At 59.6% G+C, this 26,889-nt stretch overlaps 4 protein-coding genes across 8 annotated transcripts; 2 read left to right on the top strand and 2 right to left on the bottom strand.

The window, feature by feature from the left end:
* Positions 1–1,155: 1,155 nt before the first annotated feature.
* Positions 1,156–6,315, bottom strand: FIZ1 (FLT3 interacting zinc finger 1). Of its 2 annotated transcripts, none has more exons than XM_032388276.1 (3): positions 6,202–6,315; positions 4,447–4,798; positions 1,156–3,448 (listed from the first exon to the last, which is right to left on the bottom strand). In XM_032388276.1, the coding sequence occupies exons 2-3, from the start codon at positions 4,756–4,758 to the stop codon at positions 2,249–2,251; spliced, it is 1,512 nt and encodes a 503-aa protein (XP_032244167.1). In that variant the 5' UTR covers positions 4,759–4,798; positions 6,202–6,315; the 3' UTR covers positions 1,156–2,248. The 2 variants fall into 2 exon arrangements, with proteins under 2 accessions (XP_032244167.1, XP_032244166.1); XM_032388275.1 differs by lacking the exon at positions 6,202–6,315 and adding an exon at positions 5,374–6,184.
* A 2,422-nt stretch (positions 6,316–8,737) lies between these two features.
* On the top strand, positions 8,738–9,777 carry ZNF524 (zinc finger protein 524). Its single transcript, XM_032388373.1, is given in 2 exon segments — positions 8,738–8,936; positions 8,938–9,777. Coding segments are annotated over 2 exon segments (792 nt in total). The 5' UTR covers positions 8,738–8,768; the 3' UTR covers positions 9,562–9,777.
* Positions 9,778–10,887: 1,110 nt separating this feature from the next.
* On the top strand, positions 10,888–22,070 carry ZNF865 (zinc finger protein 865). Of its 4 annotated transcripts, none has more exons than XM_032388112.1 (2): positions 10,888–11,162; positions 17,173–22,070. In XM_032388112.1, the coding sequence occupies exon 2, from the start codon at positions 17,200–17,202 to the stop codon at positions 20,377–20,379; it is 3,180 nt and encodes a 1,059-aa protein (XP_032244003.1). In that variant the 5' UTR covers positions 10,888–11,162; positions 17,173–17,199; the 3' UTR covers positions 20,380–22,070. The 4 variants fall into 4 exon arrangements, 2 of the variants coding, with proteins under 2 accessions (XP_032244003.1, XP_032244004.1); XR_004297499.1 differs by lacking the exon at positions 10,888–11,162 and having other exon boundaries at positions 14,570–21,053; positions 21,376–22,070; XR_004297498.1 differs by lacking the exon at positions 10,888–11,162 and having other exon boundaries at positions 14,570–21,053; positions 21,138–22,070.
* Positions 22,071–22,139: 69 nt separating this feature from the next.
* Positions 22,140–26,212, bottom strand: ZNF784 (zinc finger protein 784). The gene is made up of 2 exons (XM_032388178.1): positions 26,054–26,212; positions 22,140–24,843 (listed from the first exon to the last, which is right to left on the bottom strand). The coding sequence occupies exons 1-2, from the start codon at positions 26,129–26,131 to the stop codon at positions 23,977–23,979; spliced, it is 945 nt and encodes a 314-aa protein (XP_032244069.1). The 5' UTR covers positions 26,132–26,212; the 3' UTR covers positions 22,140–23,976.
* Between the last annotated feature and the right edge of the window lie 677 nt (positions 26,213–26,889).

Here is a 26,889-nt window from a genome sequence, read left to right as displayed (position 1 = left end):
ACGCCAATCTCCCAGGCATCTTAAATTTAAGAAGTTCAAAATGGAATTCTTGGTCCCTCTAAGCCCATACTCAAACTCGTTCTTCCCCTTTTCTGGCCTTAACACAAACTGCCACCACCCAACCAGTCCCTCCTGATTCCTCCCTTTCAGTTACACACACACACACACACACACACACTCACATTCCACCTACAGAATTCATCTCGAATCCACCCGTTTCTCTCCACCATTCTGGTCTAGGCTCCTACGCATCTCTCGTGCTGGACTGCAGTTCCTTCTCCACTCAGCAGCCAGAAGGAACTTTGTGAAGTGCAAGAGTGGCCACATCCCTCCACGTTAAAATCTTGGCGTGCAATTACCTGGAGAGCACAAATGCCTGTCTTGGCCCACCAGGCTCTGTGGGACCTGACCCCTCAACCTCCCTTCATCCCTCTCTCCTCCGTGCCCACCCGGCTCTCTGGTCTCTCGTCACCCTTCAGGTTTCAGATCGAATGCCGCCTCTGTAGAGACGTCCACGGGACACCTGCACTGAGATGGCATTGTCACGGGGTCACTCACGTTCTTAACACCTTTCCTCCCCTCCTTCAGCATGCTCAGAACCACCTGAAATTACTTCCATTTCTTTACTTTCGTCCACCCCACTGCGCAAACACTAAAAGATAAGCCCCACGAGGAGTTCTTTTTTTCTTCACTGTTGGATCCCCAGAGAGGCTTACAATGCCTGGCACAGAGCAGCGCTCAGGACAGGAATGTAATCTAGTGCCTAGGAGAAAAGAGGAATGGTTGACTCCTTCCCTGATGGGTGAATCCTATCCTTGGCGTTGGATACAGTGTCTAATGTATGTATCTGGTCACCTGGAGGCAGAGTCTAAGATACAGGGTCTCTTCTTAGGGGTAGAACTTTTCTTTAAGGAGACAGTTTGGTTTGTAGGGGGCATGTCTTGTGGGATTGATGGTGTATAAAGGGCGTGTCTGGTTCTATGGGGCACATACAGTCCATTGGAGGTGGATCTTGCGTTTAAGGGACAGGGTTCCACTGAGATGAAACTTAAACCATTTTTTATTTTAATGGTCGTGTACTATCTAAGGGACTCAACATTTGCCAGGAGGGAGGAAAGATTTGCCAGGCGGGAGCTTCTATTTAGGGAGCTCATCCTAAATCAGGGAGGGAGAAATACCCTACCTCTCTGGAACCAAGGATCAGAAAATGAGACAGCAGTGACTGACAGGACGAGGTTTATTGGGGTCCTGGAGACATTAGGGAGTGGGATGAGGGGCAAGGTCGAGGCTCACAGGGGGGAAGCCCCTAGCCAAACCCCCTTCCCCTTGGGGTTGAGAGGAACACAGAGACAGACAAACCAACAGAGATGGAAAGACAGGTGCTACAGCAGAGTGGGAGGAAAACCCCAATGTCCACCACCTCCCACTCAGATGAGTTCACAGGATGGGGAATGATGTGGACTGGCCCACACTCTAGAGGAAGGGAGGAGTGTCTGCTGTATTCGCCTAAGGAGGGTGGGCACAGGCCACAATCTGGACCAGCCCATTCCAGTGGACAGGGGTGTGTATCTGATTCAGTTCATTCTACTGGGCAGGAGGGATTTCAAACCAGCCTATTCTAGTGTTTGGGATGGGAAAGATCATTAGGATGGATCCATTCTGCAGTAGGGGAGGGAGACCTAATTGGGGAGGGGGGTTGAGGGCAGAGGGCATCTACCCTGGTCCTCTTTCAGCATAAGGAATGAAATGGGGTCGGGGTGGGGGGGAAGGCAGATTCCGGCTATATCCATTTTCGGGGGGGCACCAGTGACTGGTGGGTAGCATTCGGGTGGGTCCAGGGAAACTCGGGGACATGGTCCCCCACATTCTCCAGATCAAGGTCGTTGGGAATGATGGCTCTTGGGGAGAGGGGCAGTCTTCCTTTGGGGGAAGGACGCCCATCTTTTATTACTAGGGTCTTCAAGATGAGAAGTACTTGTAGAGACCCATTTCTCATTGCTAGGTCCCCACAGCTTGGGGAGGCTTGTTGATTTGGGGGTGCTCAGGAATCTCTTCCTAGATCCTGGACCCCGGAGCTGAGGGGTCCCTCCATTTATTTGCTGCCCCCAGCTCAGGGGCCTGTGTGGGTGTCTGGTGGCCCGCTATCTGCAGCCGGGGTCCCCTGACGGCAGGACCCGGGGATCTGGCCCCGGGCCCTGAGTGCAGCCCCTGGGGAGGGGCGGCGGGGCGCAGGCGCAGCCTGGCGGCGTCAGTCCATGCCCCGGTGCAGCTTCAGGTGCCGCGAGAGGTTGCTGAGCGTGATGAAGCCCTTGCCACAGATGTGGCAGGGGAAGGGCCTCTCGGTGCCATGCAGCAGCCGGTGGCGCTTGAGGTAGCACTCGTGGCGGAAGAACTTGCCGCACTCGAGGCACGGGAACGGCTTCTCGCCCGTGTGCACCAGCACGTGGCGCTCCAGGTCACGCGGCGAGCGGAACAGCTTCTCGCACTCGGAGCAGCCGAAGATCTTCTTGCCCCGGCCGGAGCCGGACGCGGCCTCGCCGGACGCGGGCTCCCCCTCCGGGGCCACGGGGGCCGTCTCCGCTCCGCCGCCCTCGCCGTGGCTGGCCCGCCGGTGCTCCTCCAGGGCCGCCAGCGCCGCGTACAGGGCCCCGCAGTGGCCGCAGCCGTACGTGGCGGGGCCCGAGTGGGCCTCCAGGTGGCTGGCCAGCGCCGCGGCTGACGCGAAGAAGGTCCCGCAGTCGCACTGGTACAGGGTGTCTTCCGACGCCTCGGCCGCGGCCGCCGGCGCGGGGGCCTCCCCGCCGCCTTCGGGGAGCAGCCCCGCCAGCTCGGGCACGCTGCCCCCAGCGTGGCCCAGGAGCAGCCCGCCGTCCCAGGCCGCTTGGGCGTTGCCCGCCTCTGCAGCGCCGCCGCCGTCGCTGGCCGCCTCGGGCCCAGCGCCGGCCCCCGGGGCCCAGGCCTGCACCGGGGGCGCGCCCGGGCCCTGCAGGTCGTGCGTCAGCTTGTGCCGCTCCAGCAGCGCGGGGGCGTTGAAGTCGCGCTCGCAGCGCGGGCACTTGAAGGGCTTCACATCTGTGTGCGCCGCCCAGTGGGCCGCCAGCTCGCGGCCGTGGTCAAAGCGCCGCGCGCACGCTCCGCACGCGAAGGGGGGCAGCGAGGCGGCGGCGGCGGCGGCCGCCTCTGCCAGCCCCCAGCTGCCCGGGCCTGCCCCGGCCCCCTCTGGGCCCTCTCCGCCACCGGCCCCCGCCCCCCCGCACACCGAGCAGGGCCCCACATTGCAGCAGACGGAGCAGGGTGCGCTCAGGGCCGGCAGGCCTGGGCCGGGTTGCAGCGGGGACGGGAGCACCCCACGGTGCTGGCGCTTGAGGTGGCGGCCCAGGCTGGAGCGCGAGGAGAAGCGGAGCTCACAGACCAGGCAGCAGTAGGGCTTCTCACCAGTGTGGACGACCTGGGAGGGAGGCAGGGAGGGAGGGAGAGCGTAGCATCAGGGCTGAGGGTCTAGCGCGCAGGTCAGTTTCCTGGACTCCCAGAAGGGTGCGGCCCAAGCTCCCTGCAGCTTCTACAAAGCCCCATCTAGCTTCAACCCTCTCACTTGACTTCTCTAATTTGGGTCATGTTGGCATTCTTTCAGTCCCTTCATTTTCAGGACCTTTGCACGTGCTGTTCCTTAAAGCTGGAAGACTCTTCCTCCCATTCTTCCAGACTAACTCTTAACTCATTTCAACAAGCCCACCTAGGAGATTGGGGACTCCCTGGGAGAGTGGCCAAGTACTAGGGCTCTGAGCACTAACAAAACTGGGTTCAAATCCCAGCTCTGCTTTCCACTCTCAGTGACAAACGGACAAGTAAACATCATCTCTGGGACTCTGCTTTTCTCCTCTGTACATAAGCACAATAAGACATGCCACTTCACAGGGTTCTTGTAATGATAGGATAAAATCATCACTAAAGGACAACTCAATTACTAGAAATTAGGATTATTGTTGACAAACTTTCCAATGTCCTACTGATGTCCTTTACGGCAGCAGATGTTGGGGAAAGGTGAAGAGGAGCTTTTATAATCCCCAGGGGTGGGAGGTGGCTTTTCAAGGTACATGTCCAAACTTCTAGAGCAAAAACTGTCCAACAGAACTTTCTGCAATGATGGAAATGTTCTCTATCTGCCACTGACCAGTGTGGCAGCCACCAGCGACATGTGGCTCTTGGGCACTTGAAATGTGGCCAGTGTACCGTGCAAGACTGTGCCTTACAGATATTGGCCTTTGTCTGGGAGTAGCAGAGACAGATTTTGAGCGACGAGTCCTTTCGATTGGTAGTGCCTGCCTGGAGAACTGTAAGGCTAAATGAGAAAACACAGTGCTCTCTGCTGCCCAGCGTGAAGCCCTGTGGCTCCAAGGGTGTGTCCAGCCCAGAGAGGCCAGTCTGGGTCCAGCCTGCGGAACTCACCTGGTGGTGCAGCAGGCCGGTGGAGTCTCGGAACCCTTTAGGGCAGGCAGAGCAGCGGTAGGGCCGCTCGCCGGTGTGTGAACGCAGGTGGTTGGCCAGGTTGAAGCTGTGTTTGAAGCCCTTGCCACAGCGTGGACACGCGTGGGGTTTGAGTGCAGTGTGCCGGGCGAAGTGGCGCCGAAGGTCCGAGCGGTAGCGGAAGCTCTTGCCGCATTCACTGCAGTGAAATGGGACCCGGGGAGCAGCAGCGGGAGGTGCTGGGGCCGGGGCCGGGGCCGGGACCGGGGACACTGGCAGCGGGGCATCATCCATGATGGCGTGGTGCGAGGGCAGTAGCAAATGGAGGCTCTCTCTGGAGCAGGGAGGAGACATGGGAGGGCAGGTGGAGTCAGCTTCCCATGAGCCCTCTCCATCAGGCTCCCTGGACTCACACACCTACCATCTGTTCCCTGGAAGCCCTTCCCGCTTCCCTCCAAGCCACACCCACCGTTCTGTAAGCCCCTCCCACTCTCCTACAAACCCTTCTCCCACTCATCTGCCGATCTTCCTAATCAGTGCCAGGTCACTTCGACCCTACTGGACGGTTTTTAAGCCTCTCCCCTTCTTTTACAATGGACTCCCCACTCCTCTCTAAACCCCGCCCACCCTCAATCAAGTCCGACCTAGTCCTCCCAAAGTCCCCACACTGTTCCCGAAGCGTCTTGTATTCCTTGACAAGACCCTTCTGAAAGGCCCTCCCACTCTTCTTCAAGAGTGAAAATCATCTTCAGATAAAGATTCACATTCCTAGGGAATGAGAGGACAAAGATTTGGGGCCAAGTGCACTTGAGTCAACCTTCCAGGGCGACCAGAACCAGTCCCGGAACCTCCAGTGAAACCAACTGAAACTCTGTCCATCTGCAAAATAGGGAGAAGGGGAGTACCTACCTCATGGAGTGGAGGTGAGGATTAGGCAAAACTGGGGCAATGTGCACTGCGCGCTTCCTTAGGCAGGGCACAGCAAGGGCTCAACAGGTAAGCTGTTCTGACTACTACTATCCGCTAGGCTCCTCTGAGTTCCCTAAGTCCCACCATCTCTTCTCCGCTAAGGTCTGCCTCCAAAACACCACTCAGTTTTTCCTTGAAACCTAGCCTGGAAGGAAGCCCGGTCCTTTGCAAGACCCTCCCCTCAACCTCTCGTTCTCAGCCTTCCTCTGGGAGCCCCTCCCTACCTCTGTTAAGTAGCTGCACTTACGTTATGAAGACTTACTATTTCCACTAAGACTAGCCAAGTTGCACACCTCAATCCCATCACCTCACCGTGCCTACTCCTAGACCAACTACTCCTCTTCTACTCCAAGCTGCGCCCACCTTCGCCCTGAGCCCCATTTCCCCACTCAGCCCCAGGTAAGTCCCTTCCATCCTTCAAGTCCAGGCCATTTCCATTCTAAGCCACGCCCACAGGGAAGCTCCTCCCTGCGATTGCTCCGCCTCTGCCACCACGAAGCCCCGCCTCCTTCCCACCCAGTCGCCTGCAGGGCTGCCCCCCCCCACCTCCCCAGTCGGCTCTGGGACCGAGGCCCCGAGTACCGGCCTTTTGTGCCCCTCCCCCCTGTCCCTAAAAGGTGCGGCCCGGGGCGCCCGGGGCAGGAGCAGGTCAGGCGGGACCCGCAGCCGGGCGAGTCCACCTCGCTCTTTCGGAGCGGGGGTTCTGGAGCCCTGGGGCGGCCCCAGGAAGCCGGGAAAGTCAGTCGGCTTTTCTCTTTAATTACTTACACCTCCCTCTGGGCGCCGACATTTTGGGCAGCGGGGGCAGCGTCACTTCCACCCGGGGGCCCCTCGACTTCCGCCTCGGCTCCCTTCTCCCCCACACTCCTCCTTTCTCCCGCCCCCTTGGCTTCCCCCTCCTCACCGCCCGCCCTTCTCCCTGTTTCCCGTCCCATCCCCTAGCACTGGAGGTTGGAGAAGCCAGGATGGCGCCATCTTTGATGAGGGCAGGCTAGGGGCGGGGCCTAGGGTGACTCCCGGCGCCATACAGACTAAGGGCAACAAGCTCCCCGCGCGGCCTCTTTCCCCTCCGTGCCTGCCCTGACGGGTGTTAACATAAACCAGGGCAGATTTGATTCCCGTTTCGCAGCCTCAGGCTCCTTCTGGTAGAGGTGCACCAGGATAAAAGAAAATTTGAAGTTCGGCCACTGTGGTAGAGCTAGGAGGAAAGAGCATGTTCCATCTTGTCAGCCCTCCAGGGCGCTTTGAAGCCTATCAGGCGCCATGTTAATGACGGGAACAAGCGGCCATTTTCCCGCTCCTCATCCTTGCGGTACCTGTCTTTGATTGGGTCACCCTACTGGGTGCTTTGTGGGAGGAAAGACATTTCTACGTGGTTGGGAATGTATTGGTGGGGTTATTTCCCGTTCGGGGCCAGTAAGGGCGACGGGCGCGCAGGCGCCTGTTCTCTGCGAGTACGTGACCGGTCCTTAGGACCCAGCGCGTCCTCTTTGTTCCCGGCGGGCACGGGCCCGACGGAGAAGGGGGGGGCGGGAGGGGGCGGGGCCGTCCCCGCGCGCGCCGCCGAGGGGCAGGGCCCCCGGCCCCCGCCCCTTCCCACGCGCCGGCCCGTCGCCCCCGCGCGCGCACACTCGCGAGCCCAGGCGACATGCAAATGAGGTACCCGAGAGGCGGGGGTCCGGGCGGGGAGAGGGGAGCGGAGGGAGGGGAGGCCCGGGGCCGCGCGCTCCTGGAGCGCGCCCCCACACCTGCTTCTGCGCCCGCGCCCGCCGCAGCGCGCGCGCCGACCTCGCGCCCCGCGGAGTCGGCCCGAGCGCGCGCGCGCAGACCCCCTTCCTGGCGGCCCTCGCCGTCTGCGGCCCGCGCGCCGCTCATTGGCCGCCGCCCCCGCAGGGCCCGCCCCGCGCGCTTGGGCCGGCGGGCGCGCGCCTGCACGGGGGTGGCAGAGGGGCAAGGGGGAGGGCACCGTTCCAGAGACCCGGGTTCTAGTCCAGGCCTTCCCACCGGAGCGAACCTTGTGATCGTGGAAAAGCGGTGGCCCCTCTCTGGCCTTCAGCCTATATGCCTGTTCCAGGGGGGGTTCAGTGGCACCTGCAGCCCCAGCTATTAACTGAACATCTCCTTTCCTCCCTCTCCCCTTCATGACACTTTAGTCTCGTGGTCCCAGGCTCTGGTGATAGAGCTGGTGGTTCTGCTGATGGTGGTGGTGGTGGTGATGATGGTAGTTTATCGAGTGCTTACAGTTGCAAACCGACAACACTGCTATATCCATTTTACAGAAGTGGAAACTGGCCCAGAGAAGCAAAGTCACTTGTTAATTAGCGGCAGAGCTGGAGTCTAACCCAGGTGTAAGGGGCTCCATGATGTCACCTTGTCTCCTTGGGTCCATGTCTTCTCACTCCCTGGACCGTTGGTGTCCTTGAGGTCTGGTTCGAGTCTTGGTCCTGCAACTTACTGGCAGAGAGAGCTTGGGCGACTGACTTGGCTTTCCCGTGCCTCCGTTTCCCCAGTTGCAAAGTGGGGGTGATGTACCATTATTCAGAGGGTTGGTGTGAAGCTTAGCCACTCACCAGGATAACATGGGCTGCTATCTCCTAGGCATTTCTGTGCACTGAGCACTTTATGTGTATTATCCTCATGACATGTCTGAGTGAATAGGTGGGACTATTCATCCTATTTTGCAAAAGGCTTAACTGAGGCTCAGAGAAGTGAGCACTTTGCTCCAGACCACACAGAGAGTGAGCGACAGGCCTCGGAACTGAACCCAGAACTCTGACTTGGGAGCCCAGACTCTTAACAGTTCTGGCACATTTCTTCATCCATGACTCGGAGCCAAACATCACCTGGGACCGGTCCCTTTCTTCTTCTAGTCCTGAACTCCCACTCCTCCCACTCTGCCAATCAGAAGCGGCACAAAACATTTCTGGGCCTCCATGGCTCAGGTTTGATGGGCTCTTTATTTTGAGGATCAAAATACTGGCTCAGACCCTTAGTTGGACTCTATCCTATCCTCCCATGAAGATTTTTCTTCATTTTGGTTCAAGTTGACCCTGAACTTCTAGGAGAGGGCTTAGGGAGGCTTAGGGGACACCTGTGTGGCTCAGGGCAGTGTCTGTTTACCAACTGGTACAGAATTGCCTTGCTATCCTTCCCACCAGTGTGGCTATAACTGTCCAGGTGAATGTCCGGCCGTGCCCAGGTGAAGAGACTCAGACCCAGGGATGGGCGAGGTGTTGGGGGACAAGGGATGCTCCAGACCCTCCCTGCACTGACGGCTGCCCCCTCTCTCCTCTTAGCCCGGCTCCAGTGCCCAGACCCAAGCCCCCCACTGCTCAATGGACACCCCCAGCCCAGACCCGTTGCCTTCGCCTTTGCCCGGGGAGGAAGAGAAACCTCTGGCCTTATCTCCTTCTGTACCCCGGGGCCGCCGAGGCCGGCGTCCCGGGGGGGCCACCTCCTCGAATCGGACGCTCAAGGCCACCCTCCCTCGCAAGCGGGGCCGCCCCCCCCAAGTCAGGGCAGGAGCCCCCGCTGGCACAAGGGGTGACAGCCCCTGTGGGCAGCGGCGGTGGCAGCGACCTCCTGCTGATCGATGATCAGGGTGTGCCATATACGGTCTCTGAGGGGTCAGCGGCAGGTTTGCCTGAGGGCTCTGGCCCTAAGAAGGCCCCGCACTTCTGCCCGGTGTGCCTGCGGGCCTTCCCCTACCTCTCCGACCTGGAACGCCACAGCATCTCGCACTCAGAGCTGAAGCCGCATGAGTGCAAGGATTGCGGCAAGACGTTCAAGCGGTCCAGCCACCTGCGGCGGCACTGCAACATCCATGCCGGCCTTCGGCCCTTCCGCTGCCCACTGTGCCCTCGCCGCTTCCGCGAGGCGGGCGAGCTGGCCCACCACCACCGTGTCCACTCCGGGGAGCGCCCTTACCAGTGCCCTGTCTGCCGGCTGCGCTTCACGGAGGCCAACACGCTCCGGCGCCATGCCAAACGCAAGCACCCCGAGGCCATGGGGGTACCCCTGTGTTCCCCGGACCCAGGGCCTGAACCACCGTGGGACGACGAGGGCATTCCGGCTACGGCGGGGGCCCAGGAGGAGGTGGAGGAGCCGGAGGGGAAAGAGCGGGCTTGACCCACACCCTGGGCCAGCGCTCCCCGGGTCAGGTGTAGAGCTGGGAATTCAGCTGGTGCTGAGCCTGGGCAGGAAAGCGGGGACACCCTTATACCTGGTGGTCTTCCCGTTGTGGGAGGGGGTCGAGGGTGAGGGCCTAAATTCCTGGGTCCTGCTGCCTTCTGCCACCCTCCCCCGGACTGACAGGCCCCTGGGGGCAGGGGCCTTGGAAATAAATCTCTGCCTCCTGGCTTCTGTGTGTATTCAGTGACGGTACCAGGGCTGGCCCTTCCTTCAAATGTTCTCCCGTCCCTATGCCACCCTGATGGGCGTGCATGGAATTTGGGAGAACCCCATGTCATGTGCCTTGTTATAACGCTTGGCGCTGAAGGCTGGCTTGGAGGAAGGCTTTGCCCCTTCTCTCATCCCCAGCCAGACCTCAAAGGACTCCCTGTAAATATCCGCTCTGAGTAAAACATTGACCCTCTGTGCAAACGTGACTTTAGGTCCCCATCCCCCGTTCCAGCCAGATTCTTGGAAATTCTGCACCCACTACTTTGCCCCATCTCTTTGTCCTGACACTGTGAGGAAATACTGAGTTGAGGGTGGTGAGCAGAACCCAGAACTTTGGTAAGGCTTAGGTAGGTAAGAGGTGTGGCCAGGAGGGGGCGTGGCCAAGGAAGCAGGGGGCGGGGTCGGGACTGGGGTGAGGCTGTATGTGAGGATTATAGGCGGGGCTTAGGGGAAGGGGCTGAGAACAAGGGTGGGGCTTGAATTGGTTGGGTTGGCAGGCAGAAGGTGGGAGCGGTTTAGAAGGAATGAGTAGGGTTCATCTGAGAGGAGAGGTTTCAAGGGTGAACTGCAGGAGAGCAAAGTGTTAGGACAGGCGGGAGCTAAGAGATGGGCATGACTGTTATTCAGGCCAAAGGGAGCGAAGGGGGTACCTAAGAAGGGAGTAAGGAAAGGAAACCCCCGAGACCGAGGGGCTCAGTAACGCAGGGGGCTTGGTGCAGCCTAAAGACCTCTGAGAGGCCCGGTGGAGAAGAAAGAGCTGCGGCTGTGGGCGGGGCTGAGGAGGGAGAGGTGGAGTTCTTGGGGACTCGGAGGTCGGGAAGAACAGGAGAAACATCTTGGGTGCTGGGGAGAGGAGGATGGATTTTTTTTTGAGACAATGGGCGGGGCTTAAGCAATTAAGCCAGAAAATGGGCGTGATTCCGAGCGGGGCCGGGGCTTAAATGCAAGATTTACGCGAGGGGCGTGTTTTAACCGGATGTCCGGAGCGTGTGGGCGGTGCCCTAGGAGGCGGGCGCTCAGGGCGCAGGCGCACGTTGCTCGGCTCGGCTACCGGAAGCGGCCTTGGCTTCCCCGTCCGCGTCTCCGAGCCAGTGCGCAGGCGCAGTTCCTCTTCCCGGTCGCCGCCACCGCCCCCTCTTTCCGCTCCTCCACGCCGGCGCCTCGGAGACGGGCGCGACTTCCGTTTCCGGGCGGGCGGGCAGGCGGGCGGCGCGGGGCTGCCGGGGAGGGGGAGGGGGCGGCACTTCCGGTCGGGCCCTCGGGTCTCCCCGGAGCGGCGGCGCCTCCTCCGCCTCCTCGGCCTCCTCCCGGCGGAGACCCCTGCGCCGGTGAGTGACGGGGCGCGTGGCCCGGGGGCCCGGGGGCAACGGGGGCGGGGGGTCCCGCCCTGGCCCGCTCTGGTCCCCACAACGTCCCCGTCAGTGTCTCTCCCGCCGGGCCCTCGCCGGGGGTCCCCAATCACTGCTCGCTCATGAGACCTCTCCGGACATCTGCCCCATTAACGCCCCCGTGCAGGACGGCTGCCAGAGCGCCCTCGTTAGTGGCGATCCGTTAAACTGCTGCCAGGGCCCCCCACTAATGCTTTCTCGGAGGATCGCTTGTGCATAATCCCCCGTCATTGCTTCCTCCAGGACAGCCCCCGAGATGCCACCAGCATTGCCCTCCCTCATGGAGGGCAGCTGCCCGCGAGCCCTCCATTAGTCCTGCCTAGAGGCTGCCTCCAGAGTGTCGCCTTAGTGCTGTGCTGCAGGACTGCCCCTCTTATCTCTGTGCACACACAGCAGCCCCCAGACGTCCTACACGCCCCGCCCGCCGCCTCCTGGTGTAAAAATACTTCTGTGCTGGTCCGCAGCCCAGAATGCCTTTTTGTCCTTCTGCACCCCCCCACCCGCCGTGGTTCTCGGGAATACCCCTTTCCACCGCCCCTCGACCCCCCTATAGAACAGCTCCCTCTAGAGTTCTGCTCTCACACCCACATCCTCTCCCCCTTCAGGTAGAAATCGCTGCCTGTTTAGCTCCAGGCTCCAATGAAATACTTGTGCCCCGCCTCCCTCCCCTCCCCCACCGGGAGCAGCCCCTGTCTTCAGTCCTTCCGCAGAACAGTGCCCCACCGTGAGGCTGTCCCTCAGGCTGCACCTCTTTCCCTGGCCCTAAGCCCTCTCCGCCTGCCACCTCTCACCCAGCTCCATTTCATCTTCCTGCACACCCCAGAGGAGACCCCCAGCCTCACTGTGGCCTGACCTCTTCTCTTCCCTAGGCATGCATGCATGCCTTCATTCATTCATTCATTCAGTGTTCTAAGTACAGGGCATACACAGGTGAAGGAGAGAGATACACCCAGTCTTTCATTTTGTGGGTTTTACAGTCTAGTTGAGGAGAGAGTTCAAAAACAAGTGACTAGGAGAAATGCTGCTTTCTGGGTTCTCCCAGAGCCTGATGGGCTGCTTCAGAGATGAATCCTGAATTAGCAGAGGTAACTTAGCCATGTAAAGATATGGGTGGACTGTTTCAGGCAGAGAGAATAGCAAGTGCAAAGGCCCTGAGGTGGCCATGATCATGGTGAGTGGAAGAGCACCAGGGGAGGCCAGTGAGGTTGGGGCAGAGAAATTGAAGAGAAGAAAAAGGGGACAGAGAATTTGATCTCATAGGGCCTCGGGGGTAAGGGTGTTGTGATCAAATATCTGGCCTTTGTCAGCTCTACCAAGCCCAAAATGTTCTTCATTTGTTCATTCATTCATTTGTTCAACAAGTGTTTGATGAGGACCTGTTGCACGCTAGGGATGCAGTAGAGAACAGAATAGACAAAACCCCCTGCCCTCGTGGAGTGCCTATGCTAGTTCATGGGACAATTAAAAAACAAAATACCCTGTGTGAAGAAAATACAGCAGGATCAGGGTATAGTTACAAGGGAGAAGGCAAGAAGGCCTCCTTCAAAAGATTCCCATTGTCATCTTGTTGCTCCAAAACACCACACACCAAAAAGTTACAGCTGTGTGCGAACCTCATCCCTCCTGGACAACTGTGGCCAAGCGGGGGCTGCTCTTACTAGCTCCCCCCAAGAGTGAAGTGGTTAAGAGGGTGAGTCCTGCATTCCTCCAGTGTTCACATCTCTGAACAGACCACTCCCTCTTTTCCTAGCCCCATTCATTCACTGATTTCACATATATTTTCAGAGACAGGCACTGTTCTAGGTTCTGGGATAGAACAGTGAACAGAACAGATAAAAACCCTTGCCTGTATGGAACCTACCTTCTTGAGGGGGAGGCCGGCAACAAGACAAGCAGAATATGTGGTTTATTAGGTGATGCTGACAGGGAAGGACAGAAATGAAGCCGGCTGGGAAGAGCAGGAATGTAGGTCTGGATGATGGGTTACAGTGGTCATAGAGAGCCTCGCCGAGGAGAGAGCATTTGAGCAGAGACGTGAAGGAGGTGAGGGGGAGAGAGAAGTGTATAGATAACAATCAGAGCATTCCAGGCAGAAGCAATAGCCCATGCAAGGGCCCTGGGGCAGGAATGTTGGCACATTGGAGGAGCAGCCCGGTGGCCGTGGAGGCTGTGCAGGTCATCATAAAGACTTTGACTTTAAGTGAGATGGGTGTCACTGCAGGGTTTGAGCAGAGGAGGGACATGGTTTGGCCTTAGTCGTCCTGTCTATTAAATGAGAATAATAGCAGTGCTTATCTTATGAACCTGTTACGAAGTTTGATTGAGACAAGCCACATGAGGCACTTAGTAACTGTGCTTATTAGTGTTCAGTAAATGCTGGTGGCTAGCTCTAGGGCCAGGTGGCACGGAAGCGGGGTGAAGTATATTTCTAGTATAAGGCGGAGTGGGGCCTTCCTTATTTCGGAGAGCGAATATTGAAGGACAGCATGCCGTCGTGAGTAACGCACTGTGGAGCCCCACTGCCCTCCTTCAATTCCTTGCTCCACTACAGCCTGTTACTGGTGTGACCTCGGGAGATTAGTTGATCTCTCTAGCCCTCAGTCTCTTCCTCTGTAAAACAGAGTTAATAACGGTAACCATCCTCTTGAGTTAACAGGAAGACTTGTTGAGTCAACACACGTAAAGGGTTTAGAAGAGCACTTGGCCTGAAGAAAGCACTTCATGTTACGTGTTACTCTGTGTCACTGTTACAGTTATTAACAGACTAGACTTTCATCACAAGTCAACTCTGGTGCAACAGAATGGCCCACCTGTCCTGGTATCGGAGAGACCTGGAATCCAATACCTGCTTTCCCCTTTACTGGTTACGTGACCTTGGGGAAATGACCCCCCCCTCAGTTTCCCCAGTTATGAAGCGGGACCAATAGCAGTGCAGGACCACTGTGAGGCATCAGGGTGATGCCACAGCTCAGACCAGTTGAACAATAAACATGGCTGTTAGGATTATGACTCCTGCCCTGGGGAGGGCCTCCCCCCATCATGCCACTGTCCACACGAAACCCTCCCATGACATGTCTGTCCTTAGAAAGACACTAATTTAAGGCTTGGAAAGAGGAAAGGCCTCCTGTTTCCTTGTGGAAATGCTGTGAGCCTGATCAGTTCTGCCCCCCAGTACTACCTGCTCCTCAGGGCAGCAGCTCTTCAGCATTCTCCTACTCGCCCTTGGGTCAGTCGCTCCTTGTAACATCACTGCCCTTCAAATTCCCTTTTCTGGGGACCCCCTCCCCCATGTCAATTCCATCTCTGCTAAATGTCCCCCTCCCTCCCTCAGGGAGTTCTGGATAGCTCAGTCTCATCCCTTTGCTCATTCAACAAATATTTATCAGTGTAGGCTATCAGTTTACCTCTGAGCCCTACTTTAGCTGCATCTTCACTGTTTCGGTAGGTTGTGATTTCACTTTTATTCATCTGCGGTTCCTTGAGATTTCTTCATGGACCCACTGGCGATTTCAGAGTGTGTGTTTAATTCCCACATACCAGCAAATCCTTACCAAGCAACCACACTGTCCTGGGTGCTGTGCTCGGTGCTGGGGGGGCCGCAGCGGCAAACAAGACAGGCCAAATCCCCATCCTCTTAGGTAAACACATGGTGAAGGAAATACATGCAGCAAGTCATGGCAGTGACTGAAAATGGTGAAAAATGCAGCAAGACGAGGGGTTAGGGAGGACAGGGTGGGCATGACATCTGAGCAGAGACCCAAAGCAGGCACAGGACGGAGGCTTGACGTCGGAGAACATTCTCACCACATCACTGCTGCACCGTTCGAGATGGTGACCCCCTTCCCCTCCCACACAGCCCCTGGCATGACCCCCCATAACCTAGAGAACACCCCCAAATAAGGCTCCTGCCCCCACAGTTCCACCCCACCTTTGTCCACCTTAGAGAGCAACCTGGTAAAACAACCCTGTGCGGGGAGGGGTGGGCTGAGCCGCAGGCTTGCTCTGTGACCTTGGGCAAGTCACTTGACTTCTCTGTGCTTTTGTTTTGTCAAATGGGGATAATAGTAGTTCCTATGTCATAGTCTCATAGATTTGTGGGGATTGAGTTAACGTATGTAATGGGCTTGGAACACATCAGGCCTGTAGGAAATGTCCAGGCAAATTGTTGTTATTAATATGTACTCTGACAGAGGTGAGCCGGGGCGGTGGCTTCTTCCCTAAGACACTCGCCTCCCAGCCCCCTCCATTCTACCATGTGCTTCTTTCTGCCCACCCGGCCCACTCCAGCCTGGTCTTCCAGATTTAGGTGTCACCCACAGGCTTCCACTACCACTCCAGCCATGCCTTTGTTCCTTCTGGAGATCAGATGAACTAGAGCGGGTGTGAAGGGCATGGGATGTTGAATCTCATCCAAGGACACCCAGAGCTAGAGACTAAAAATATCGGCCTCTTGGCGAGGGGAGTGGAGGGGACACCTTTCACCTGTGGGGGGGAGAGAGCCAGCTGGATGGATGGGGGCTGATGGGCCCTGGCCTTGGTAGTCACCACTGACCCCTTCCGTGGGCTGGGCATAGAGCCAGACCCCCAGGGGCCAGGGATTATGGCCAAGAAGCATGCCACACCTCGGGGGCTCTTCTCTCTACTGGCTCTGCACCGACTTGGTGGGGGCATTTCCACAGCCCCCTGGGTGGCTCAGGTTCAAAAATTAATTGTAGGAGCTGAGCTTCAGGTGGGAGTAGGGGGTCCAGACATGGACAGCTGCCATCTGGAATGAAAAGTACTGTAAAGGAGGGGTGCCCAGAGGATGACTGCCATGGCAGGGGTGAGGACAGGAACTGCAGTCCCTGGGCAGCTGCTCGCTGGTCGGGCTCCTCCCAGGTGTGTGATGACCTGAAGGTACGGATGGTTCTGGGGACTGAAAGCTCTGCCAGTAAGTATTTCCTTACGTCCTAGGTGAGCTCCCTTGAGTCCCCTGCAGCCTAGGGGCCGCCCCCTTTTAGAAATGGAGAAAGTGTGGATCGGGAAGGAGATGGGACTTGAACCCAGGTCTGCCCAGGTGCAGGGCGCACACATATTTTCTACTGTGTCAGGCTGCCTTCCCTCTCAGTGCCTGTCCTTCTGCCGTAACTTGTTTCTTCCAGGCAAACACATTCTGTTTCCCACCTTGTAGTAAAAGAACACCTCCCCCCAACACTGATTTCATTCCCATTGTCTTGGTTTGTCCTGACTTCTTGTCGCCACCAGTGAGAGCGGTATCCATAGAATACCTTCCACTTTACCAGTGCATGCGAAGTGCCCGAAGCATCTGCCCGGAGGCCTTACGTGCTGTGCCTATTGGATCCTCACATCAGCCTTGGGAAGTAGGGATGTGCTTTGTCACCTCTTATTTGTAGATGAGGAAAGCCAAGCACAGAGAGGTTCGGGCACTTGCCTGGGGTCACACAGCTAAAATGTGGTGGGGCTCAGAGTCTATCTGGCATTCTGGCTCTAGAGTCCACCCTCTTTTATTATCATTTTACAGAGGCAAAACCTGAAGGGATTGAGAACAGGGCTCGTGTGTGTGTGTTTTGGAGAGGAGGGTAGGGCGCAGTGCCGATGCCCAAGAGTTTGCCAGGGGACTGTGACCAGAGGCCAGGATGCTGGGAGAATGAGATTGGGGGTGGGGAACCGAGGGTCTGCAGGCAGCACTGGGGAAGGGGTCTGGGGGATGGGTAGAGAGGATGTGTGAAGACCCCAGAAACAATGGGGAAAATGGAAGGGATGGGAGGGGAGGAGCAAAGAAGGTGGCCGGCGGCAGAGAAGTCTGCCTATGGGGTGGAGGGACAGGGCAGGAGAGGAGCAAGGCTGGAAGATGGAGTGTGGCCCCCGCACTTGGACACGTCCTCCAACGCGCACAGCTCCCGAGCCGGCGCCTGGTCCTCTTTGCTCAGCCCCATCCTCTTCTCCGCAGGGTCTCCCGTCGCCCACCCCGCCCGAGATGGAGGCAAACGCAGCAGGCAGCGCGGCCGGGGGTGGTGGGGGCAGCGGCATAGGGGGCGAGGACGGGGTTCACTTCCAGAGCTACCCCTTCGACTTTCTGGAGTTCCTCAACCACCAGCGCTTTGAGCCCATGGAACTCTATGGGGAGCACGCCAAGGCGGTGGCCGCGCTGCCCTGCGCCCCCGGGCCGCCGCCCCAGCCCCCACCCCAGCCTCCTCCGCCCCAGTACGACTACCCGCCCCAGTCCACCTTCAAACCCAAGGCGGAGGCGCCGTCCTCGTCGTCGTCCTCGTCGTCGTCCTCGTCGTCGTCCTCTTCATCCTCTTCCTCCCAGGCCAAGAAGCCCGACCCGCCCCTGCCGCCCGCCTTCGGCCCCCCCCCACCCCCCCTATTTGATGCGGCCTTCCCCGCCCCGCAGTGGGGCATCGTCGACCTCTCTGGACACCAGCACCTTTTCGGGAACCTGAAACGCGGGGGGCCCGCATCCGGGCCGGGGGTGACGCCGGGGCTGGCGTCCCCCACTGGGACCCCGGGGCCGCTCCCCGCCCCCTCCCAGACCCCGCCCGGACCTGCCGCGGGGGCAGCCTGCGACCCAAGCAAGGACGACAAGGGCTACTTCCGCAGGCTGAAGTACCTGATGGAGCGGCGCTTCCCCTGCGGCGTGTGCCAGAAGTCCTTCAAGCAGTCCTCGCACCTGGTCCAGCACATGCTGGTGCACTCGGGGGAGCGGCCGTACGAGTGTGGCGTCTGCGGCCGCACCTACAACCACGTGTCCAGCCTCATCCGCCACCGCCGCTGCCACAAGGACGTGCCGCCCGCCGCCGGGGGCCCGCCGCAGCCTGGGGCGCCGCTCCCGCCGCTGGGCCTGCCCGCGCCCGCGGCCGGCGCGCCCCCCGCCGCTGCCCCCACCCCCGTGTCCTCCGGCCCCCCCGCCCCGCCCTCCGCTGCCGCCGGCGCTGCCACCGTGGCCGCCACGGTCGCGGAAGGCAGCGGTGCCCCCGCCGGGGTGGGCGTCCCCCCTCCCGCGGCGGGGGGCGGCGAGGGCCCGTTTGCCTGCCCGCTCTGCTGGAAGGTCTTCAAGAAGCCCAGCCACCTGCACCAGCACCAGATCATCCACACCGGCGAGAAGCCCTTCTCCTGCTCCGTGTGCGGCAAGAGCTTCAACCGCAGGGAGAGCCTCAAGCGGCACGTGAAGACGCACTCGGCGGACCTCCTGCGCCTGCCGTGCGGCGTCTGCGGGAAGGCCTTCCGCGACGCCGCCTACCTGCTCAAGCACCAGGCGGCGCACGCGGGCGCGGGCGCGGCGGGGCCTCGGCCGGCGTACCCCTGCGACCTGTGTGGCAAGTCCTACTCTGCACCCCAGAGCCTGCTCCGGCACAAGGCCGCGCACGCCCCACCCGCCGCCCCCGACGCGCCCAAGGACGTGGGGGCCTCCGTCCCGCAGCCCCCGCCCGCCTTCCCTGCGGGCCCCTACCTCCTGCCCCCCGACCCTCCGGCCACAGAGAGCGAGAAGGCCGCGGCGGCCGCGGCGGCAGTGGTCTACGGCGCCGTGCCCGTCCCGCTGCTGGGGGCCCACCCGCTGCTGCTTGGCGGGGCCGGGACCAGCGGGGCCGGGGGCTCCAGCGCCAGCGTCCCCGGAAAGACATTCTGCTGTGGCATCTGCGGGCGGGGCTTCGGGCGGCGCGAGACTCTGAAGCGCCACGAGCGCATCCACACCGGCGAGAAGCCGCACCAGTGTCCCGTGTGCGGGAAGCGCTTCCGGGAGTCCTTCCACCTGAGCAAGCACCACGTGGTGCACACCCGCGAGCGGCCCTACAAGTGTGAGCTCTGCGGCAAAGTCTTTGGCTACCCGCAGAGCCTCACCCGCCACCGCCAGGTGCACCGGCTCCAGCTGCCCTGCGCCCTGGCCGGGGCTGCCGGCCTCCCGGCCACCCAGGGCGCGCCAGGGGCCTGTGGGCCGGGCGCCTCGGCCACTTCTGCGGGGGCCGCGGATGCACTGAGCTACGCCTGCTCGGACTGCGGCGAGCACTTCCCCGATCTCTTCCACGTGATGAGCCACAAGGAGGCTCACATGGCGGAGAAGCCCTACGGCTGTGATGCGTGCGGCAAGACCTTCGGCTTCATCGAGAATCTCATGTGGCACAAGCTAGTCCACCAGGCGGCCCCTGAGCGCCTGCTCCCGCCCGCACCCGGCGGCCCCCAGACCCAGGATGGCTCCAGCAGCGCCGACGCGGCCAGTGTGCTGGACAACGGGTTGGCGGGAGAGGTGGGGGCGGCTGTGGCAGCCCTGGCAGGGGTGTCCGGGGGTGATGACGCCAGCGGGGCGGCGGTGGCTGGGGGCGGTGGGGGTGCCAGTTCAGGTCCGGAGCGTTTCAGCTGTGCCACGTGTGGCCAGAGCTTCAAGCATTTCCTGGGCCTGGTGACTCACAAGTATGTGCACCTGGTGCGGCGGACCCTCGGCTGTGGCCTCTGTGGCCAGAGCTTCGCTGGTGCCTACGACCTGCTCCTGCACCGCCGCAGCCACCGGCAGAAACGGGGCTTCCGCTGCCCGGTGTGCGGCAAGCGCTTCTGGGAGGCGGCCCTGCTGATGCGCCACCAGCGCTGCCACACCGAGCAGCGGCCCTACCGGTGCGGCGTGTGCGGTCGAGGCTTCCTGCGCTCCTGGTACCTGCGGCAGCACCGCGTGGTGCACACCGGCGAGCGCGCCTTCAAGTGCGGCGTGTGCGCCAAGCGCTTCGCGCAGTCCTCCAGCCTGGCGGAGCACCGGCGGCTGCACGCCGTGGCCCGGCCCCAGCGCTGCGGCGCCTGCGGCAAGACCTTCCGCTACCGCTCCAACCTGCTGGAGCACCAGCGGCTGCACCTGGGGGAGCGCGCCTACCGCTGCGAGCACTGCGGCAAGGGCTTCTTCTACCTGAGCTCCGTGCTGCGCCACCAGCGCGCCCACGAGCCGCCGCGGCCCGAGCTCCGCTGCCCGGCCTGCCTCAAGGCCTTCAAGGACCCCGGCTACTTCCGTAAGCACCTGGCGGCCCACCAGGGCGGCCGGCCCTTCCGCTGCTCCTCCTGCGGCGAGGGCTTCGCCAACACCTATGGCCTCAAGAAACACCGCCTGGCTCATAAAGCCGAGGGTCTCGGGGGTCCTGGGCCGGGGGCGGGCACCTTGGCGGGAAAGGACGCCTGACCAGGAGGGGCGGCCCCGTGCGCACTCACCCGTCCCCAGTTGCTGATCAGACTCTTACCCCTCCTCGCTGTTGCCCCAGCCATCCTTCAGGACTCCAGACAGACTAGTCTCCTTTAAGGCCCATGCCCTACAGACTCAAGACTGGATCACTCCCATCCCGGACCTCTCTGGTCCTCCTCTCATCCTGCCAGCCACTGAACTTGATCCTCCGTCCAGCCCCGTTTTGTAACCTTCATCAGCGCCCCCCCACCCCCGCAGCATTCTGTCCCCCAATAAGCTTTTGTGGAGGATGTGGGTCTGAACTGCCCCTCCCCATTCCTTTGGGACCTGGCTGGAAAGTGGAGTATAAGCGGAGTTGGGAGGGCACAAGGGGACTGGGTGCTCTTTTGGATTGTGGGGTGGGGGCGGGGTGGCAGACGCGGCTTGTACAGAGCAGAGAATAATAAATCTTACCACAGGGCCGCTGGAGTCCTTTCTTGCATCCCAGGGAGAGGGGATTAAGTGCTGACAAAGAGAAAGTTGAGAACTTTTGTTTCCCAGGGATTTGGATTCCCCAGCACCCTCTGCCTCGTTCTCATGTTTTCTGCTTTGCCTCATTCAGCTGGTAATTGCTGAGGATTTACCATATCCAAGTTGTAGTCTGCACCTTGAGCAAAGGGAGATGAACAAGACAGGTAAGTTTCTGTTCTCGGAAACTGACAGTGTACTCGGACTCCTTCCCCTTCAAAGATGTTTTCGGCATTTGTTTGTTTGGCCAGCATTTCCTGAAGCCCCTTGTCTGCCGGGTCCTTCACTGGACACTGTGGAAACACGAATTGGACATGCTCCTTGCCCTCGAGTAAGGTGGAAGAGATCCCTTGTTAAGCCATTGCCGTGTCCCAGCGTTGTATGGACCCATGTTTCTTACAGCCTCACCCATCATGCCTGTCCCTCCAGGATAATTTGGAGGAGCTTCAAAAGCCCTTCCAACAGCCCTCATTTCCATTGTTGCAACAGCGAGCCATGTGCCCTTCCAACGTACGTTCGGTTCTCCCATCTGTCAGAAGAGGAGGCTGAGGTCCTGGGAGAAGAAAGAAGCTCCAAGGACACCTAGCAAGTCCATGGTAGAACTGGGACTGCAGGCCCAGGGTGCCTCAATACTGAAACCTGAAGACCAAGCTGGTTCAGGGACACTGCTTGGGCAGGTCCAGTTGGACCCACATGAGGGCAGCAACCTAGTGTGGCCAATGTATGCCCGTGCTGAAGATCCAGCATGAGACGCACCCGGCGCCAGTGCCCCGGGGGCACCACCATGAAAGTACGTGGAATGATCACTGGGGGCTGAGAGCATGGAGGAGTCACCTTATCAGACTGGGGGCTGGTCAAGCTTCCTGGAGGAGAAAGTGATGCCCGAACAATAACAAAAGCCACAGAGGCTTGCCAGGTAATGTGAGCAAAGAATTCTAGGTGGAGGGTTTAGTGTGTCTAACCAGACCCAGCTATTCCAGAGAATCTCAAAAGATGAGTATGGCGGGAGAGGTTGGGGTATGGGAGGCTGCATCCTGAAGGGCTTTGGATTCCAAATAGTGAAGCTTAGATGATGTTGTGGGCTAGAGGCTGGAAGCTGGCAGCTGCCGGACACAAGCCGCTGACACCCTTTGTTTAGCTCATGCATTAAAAAAAATAATAATAAAGTTTGACTTAGTTGCCAACATTTGAAAATCAGAAGATTTTGCACAATGAACTAATGCAACTTCTGAAAAATTTGCAAGATTTAGCAACCCAGCCTGCCCTCTCCCAGAGCTGGGTAACCACCGCCCTCTTCAAACAGAGCACACACTCTCCGATCTGCCACCCACTCCTGCCCTGCCTCGAAGCTCAGCCTGAGCACAAGTGTCAGTTGCCATGTGTCACTGGTGCTGGTGCTTTCCCCTTGCATCCAGCCACCTCCCTCATTTATTTACACAGCCACCCCGCTCCTATAGGCGTTTATGCTTGTGATCCTTTCTCAAAGCCACAAGGAGCAGTGGGTCCATGAGGCTGTAGTATGGAGACGAGACGGTGCTGCTGGGTAGGTATCCAAATGTGGGGCCGCTGTTGGCTTGGCCCACAAGAGTAGTGATGATGAAAAGTGTTCAGATTTCAAAGATACTTAGCTGGCTCAACAGCAGGAAAGGGATGAGGACAGGGATTAGATGAGTGCACGAGGGGTGAAGGCTTCAGGAACCCACCCAGCTTCTAGCTTGGGTGCCGACGCCAGTGATAGGAAACAGGCATTTCTTTGGAGGAAACGGAATGAGTTCTGCTGGTGTTCTGACCTAAGGGATATCTCGTGGGAGGTGTTGGGTGAACAGGAAGGTGTGCAAGTCTAGGGCTCTCCCTCCTTGATAGGCATACTGATCACAGGAGTCCCTTCCTTTTGCCAAACTTCCCTGACATCCACTGCCACAGCTGAAACACGTATCACTGAATAGAGATCTAAAAATGAGGAAACGGTTTTGGAGAGAGATATGCTGCAATTCACTGCTCATGGCAAGACCACTGTGTGGGCCCTCTGCCCCCACCCCCAAACACAAGACTGACATAGATAAACCCTTCAGAAAGTCCTTTAATAGGAGAACTGGAGGTTCCCCCCTCCAGCTCCCCGGTCCTCCTCACGCCCCCACCATAGTGCCTCAGTTCTTCCCACACCCACTGTACACAGGCCAGCCCACCATGCTGCCATCTCCCAGCCCTTCCTTGGGGTAGCCTTGGGTCAGGCATTAAGCTGTTTGCTTCAAATTGGGCGTGGAGGAAATCAGAGAAACCTGAGACTACTTTGTAGCCCTGGGGGCCATGGGCTCTGAACCTAAAGCCTTATGAGAGGGATATTAGGTGGCTGTTTGCTGTCCGGATTTTTTTGTTGCTTCGGAGTCGGTGGGTTAAGGAGGGGACCACCATGGGAGCGGGAGCAGCTCTTGGAGTCAAGATCTTTATGGCCAGGCTTACATCCTTGAGGCTTGAGAGCTCTTGGCTAGGACGTGGGGACCCTCTGGCTTCAAGGTGATGGGATCCCAGAGTCTCTTTATGGAGGACCTGGTGGGCGTCTTCTGCCTGAGGGTGGGTAGGCATCCCAGGTTCAGTGCAATCCAGTGAGGTAGGAAAAGATTCCATCCTGGCCCACCCTAGGCCCCAAGATAGTCCACGGTTCTGCAGATGAAGGGCTAGCCCAGAGACACCAGGGCAGACCCTGGTTCTGCCCCTTCCATTCAACCCTGGCTCCCCCTATGTAGTGCCCAGGCTCTGCTGGGACAAGCTGTGTCTCGCACGAGGACAACCCAACGAGCAGGCAGATTGGGCAGTGAAATCCAGCCCATGTTCCTCACATTTAACCGAGCATCCACAGGGTGGTGTCTGTGCCTTTCTAAGTCTCAGGGAGGTGCTGTATGGGTTTGTGGGTGTCCCAAAACGGGTTCTGTGTTCTCCCGCACTAGCTGCTCATGGCCATCTCTGTTAGCTCTGGTCACCTCTCCCCCAGTCTCCCCTCTCCTGCCTCCTTTTCCCACCCACCCCCTCCCCTGCGATCTGCCTCCTACTCCCTGTCCCGTGTTAATGCTCCCACGGCCCTGCTCTCCCAGCCTACTGGTCGACCTCCACCTTCACCTTGGCCACCTCCCCTTGCCCTTCTTCCAGACTGTTTCCTGGCCCCTCGGGCCCTGAGGCCAGCTGGCTGCCAGAGTCCCCCGGCCCTGGCCCGTGGAAGTGGGTGCGCTGGTGCTTGCGGAAGTTAGAGGAGTTGTTGAAAGTGCGATCGCACAGGGTGCAGCGGAAGGGGCGCTCCCCGGTGTGGATGCGCGCGTGGCCACTCAGCACCGAGGACTGCGTGAAGCCCTTGCCGCAGATGCCGCAGTGGTAGGGCCGCTCGCCCGTGTGCACCCGCTCGTGGTCGCGCATGTCTGAGGAGCGGCGGAACGGCTTGGCGCAGAACCTGCAGGCGAAAGGCTTCCCCACCGCCGCGCCCGCCGCCGCCGCCGCCATCACCACCTCCGACCTCTCCTGCGGCACCCCGGGCCTCTGTTCCCGAGCCGCTGCCGCCTCCGGAGGCCTCCGAGAGGGCCCTGGCTCCACCCCGTGTCGGTGCTGGTGCCGCAGGAGAGGCGCCAGGGCCCTGAAGGCCCGGGGGCAGAGGGGGCAGCGGTAGGGCCGCTCCCCCGTGTGCAGGCTGTAGTGCGCGCGGAGGCTGGCGGGGCCTGGACAGCTGTGGCCACACACATGACACCGGCTGGGGTCCCCACCCTGCCCGCCGCCCTCCGCCCCCGCCAGGTGGCCATGTTCGTGGAATAGCAGCTCAGAGACCAGCCGGAAGGCAGCTGGGCACAAGGCACAGTGGAGGGAACCTGGCTCCGGGGGCTCGGGCACCAGCGTGGTGTCTGTCACCTTCACCACCTGGATCTCGATGAGGTCACTCGGGGGTGTGGCGGGGCGGCCATCATCTGGCACCAGGACCTGGGGGGGGGCGAGGAGAAAAAACCAGGAGCCTGTGGACCCTTCCTCAGGGCCTCCCCAACACGCCCCCACTTATTAAAACATCCATCTCCTTTGTAGCATACTGGGCCCTTCAATTTCCAGATCCTGCTCTCCACCCTCCAGGATTCTGCAGTATCCCTATCAAGACTCCTGTCCCAACCGCATCACGGATCCAGCCACTTCTCTCCTCTACCCCAGTTAAAAGCCAATTATTTCTTGGCCTGACAACTGAAAAAGCCTCCTGAGCAGAACCCCTGTTTCTATGTCTGCTACCTCCCCAAAGCAGCCTGAATGGCCTTTTGAAAATGGAAATGAGATAGTCATTTTCCCACTCAAAACCCTCCCATGGCTTCAACTGCATTTAATATCCAAAGCCGTCATCACAATACCCATCATGATCTGGCTCCGGCTGGTCTCCGACCCCAGCGTAAATATAAGCTGGCACACAGCTGACTTCTCTCATCTAAATTTAGCTCCCCTGCACCCCCGCTCTATCAGCTCACTCTTTATTTCCTTTACAGCATGCAGCACAATAAGTATCCTTTATTGTCTCTCTCCTCTAGACTGTGAGCTCGAAGGGAATACAATCCTCACCTGTTTTGTTCACCTCTCTATATACTGAGCCTAAGTAGGAGCTCAGGAAATGTTTGTTGTTACTCTCCAGTCCTGAGTGGGGAAAGCTCCTAAGTCACCTGGAGCAGTCATTCCTCCCCCCAAAATCCTCCCTCAGGCATTCGAGACACGTCACTCGGACTCTTGCAGAATCATTACCCCACTCCAACGTGGGTGCCCCGACCATAACTACCCGCATTTGTCTTTCAGGGTCACCTTCCCAACCTTCCACCCAAGTCCAATAGCCCCAGAATTTCTGAGGCCCCGCCCCTCGGAAAATCCCGCCCCCTAGTTCCACAAACTCAATCTCTGAGACCTCTCCCTGGACTCATCCCCCTCCCAGATGTTCCACCCAACCCCCTCCTCTGGCCCCGCCCCGCCAGGGCCCCGCCCTCCACTCTCATAGGCTCCTCCTTAGGCCACGCCCCTCGCGCACCCCGAGAAGCACCGCCTCCAGACCCGGAGCCCTAAATACCTCCCCCGCCCAGCCTTCATAGGCCCCGCCCCGGCCCCGCCCCCTGCCCTGAGACCTCCTCCCGCCTCGAGTCCCCGGCCGAGGCCCCTTCCCCGCCCGCACCAGGTCCGGCGTCTCCGGGGATCGCGGCTCCGGGGCCGCTGAGCTCGGACTCGGGGGCTCCGGGCGCGCGGCGGCCATCTTGTGCCCAGGCCCCGCCCCCAGGCCCGTGGTCGCTGTGGGAGGGGGCGGGGCTCGGACCGTCGTCAGAGGCGCCGCGCAGGCGCACACTGGCGGGTAGGGGGCGTGGCTCTGCGAAGGCCGCGCCCCGCCCACCCGGGGGGAGTGCCGCGTCCCTTCTGACCACCTGTCAGCGACCCCGAGGGCCCTGGGAGTTTGCAAACACCCACAGGTCGGTGCGACGTCTGGAAACGCACATGGGCGACCGTGGAGAAGTCGCCACACCGCTCTGGGCCACGTACACATAGTCTTCTCTATAAAACTGGAGAGGTGTTGTGAAAACTCGATGAGAAAAGAGATACGGGACACCTTTGAACATCCTTAGGTTTTCTGGGGACGCCATGGTAGGTGATGCTTAAACACTACCATCGTTCCTAAATGAGCTGTTTCTCCCCCTTCTGGGGGACATGATAACATTGCACTTTCCTTTGAATTTGGTCGTGGCCCCGGTGGGTTTCCTTGGCCAGTGGACCGTCAGAGACAGCAGGTGCATCACCTTCAGCTCGCGGCGAGAGCCTGCGGGCCCTTCGCCAGGATCCCCCCTGCCCATCCGTGCTTGGCATCGGCTGGTTGCCATCAGCCCGAGTTCCAGAGCGTCTACAGTGAACAGAGCCTGGTGCTGGACCTCCTGAGATGCAGCGTTTATGTAGCATACAAAAAAACGTTTTATTTTGTTAAGCCACTGAGCCATTGTGGTGGTTCCTACTACAGGCGTAAGC

Source organism: Phoca vitulina, unplaced genomic scaffold (assembly GCF_004348235.1).
Source record: "Phoca vitulina isolate PV1807 unplaced genomic scaffold, GSC_HSeal_1.0 scaffold52, whole genome shotgun sequence".
In the NCBI taxonomy this organism is placed as follows: Eukaryota; Metazoa; Chordata; class Mammalia; order Carnivora; family Phocidae; genus Phoca; species Phoca vitulina.
Note: the sequence above shows the minus strand (reverse complement) of the source record. Positions and strands in the feature narration are given on the sequence as shown.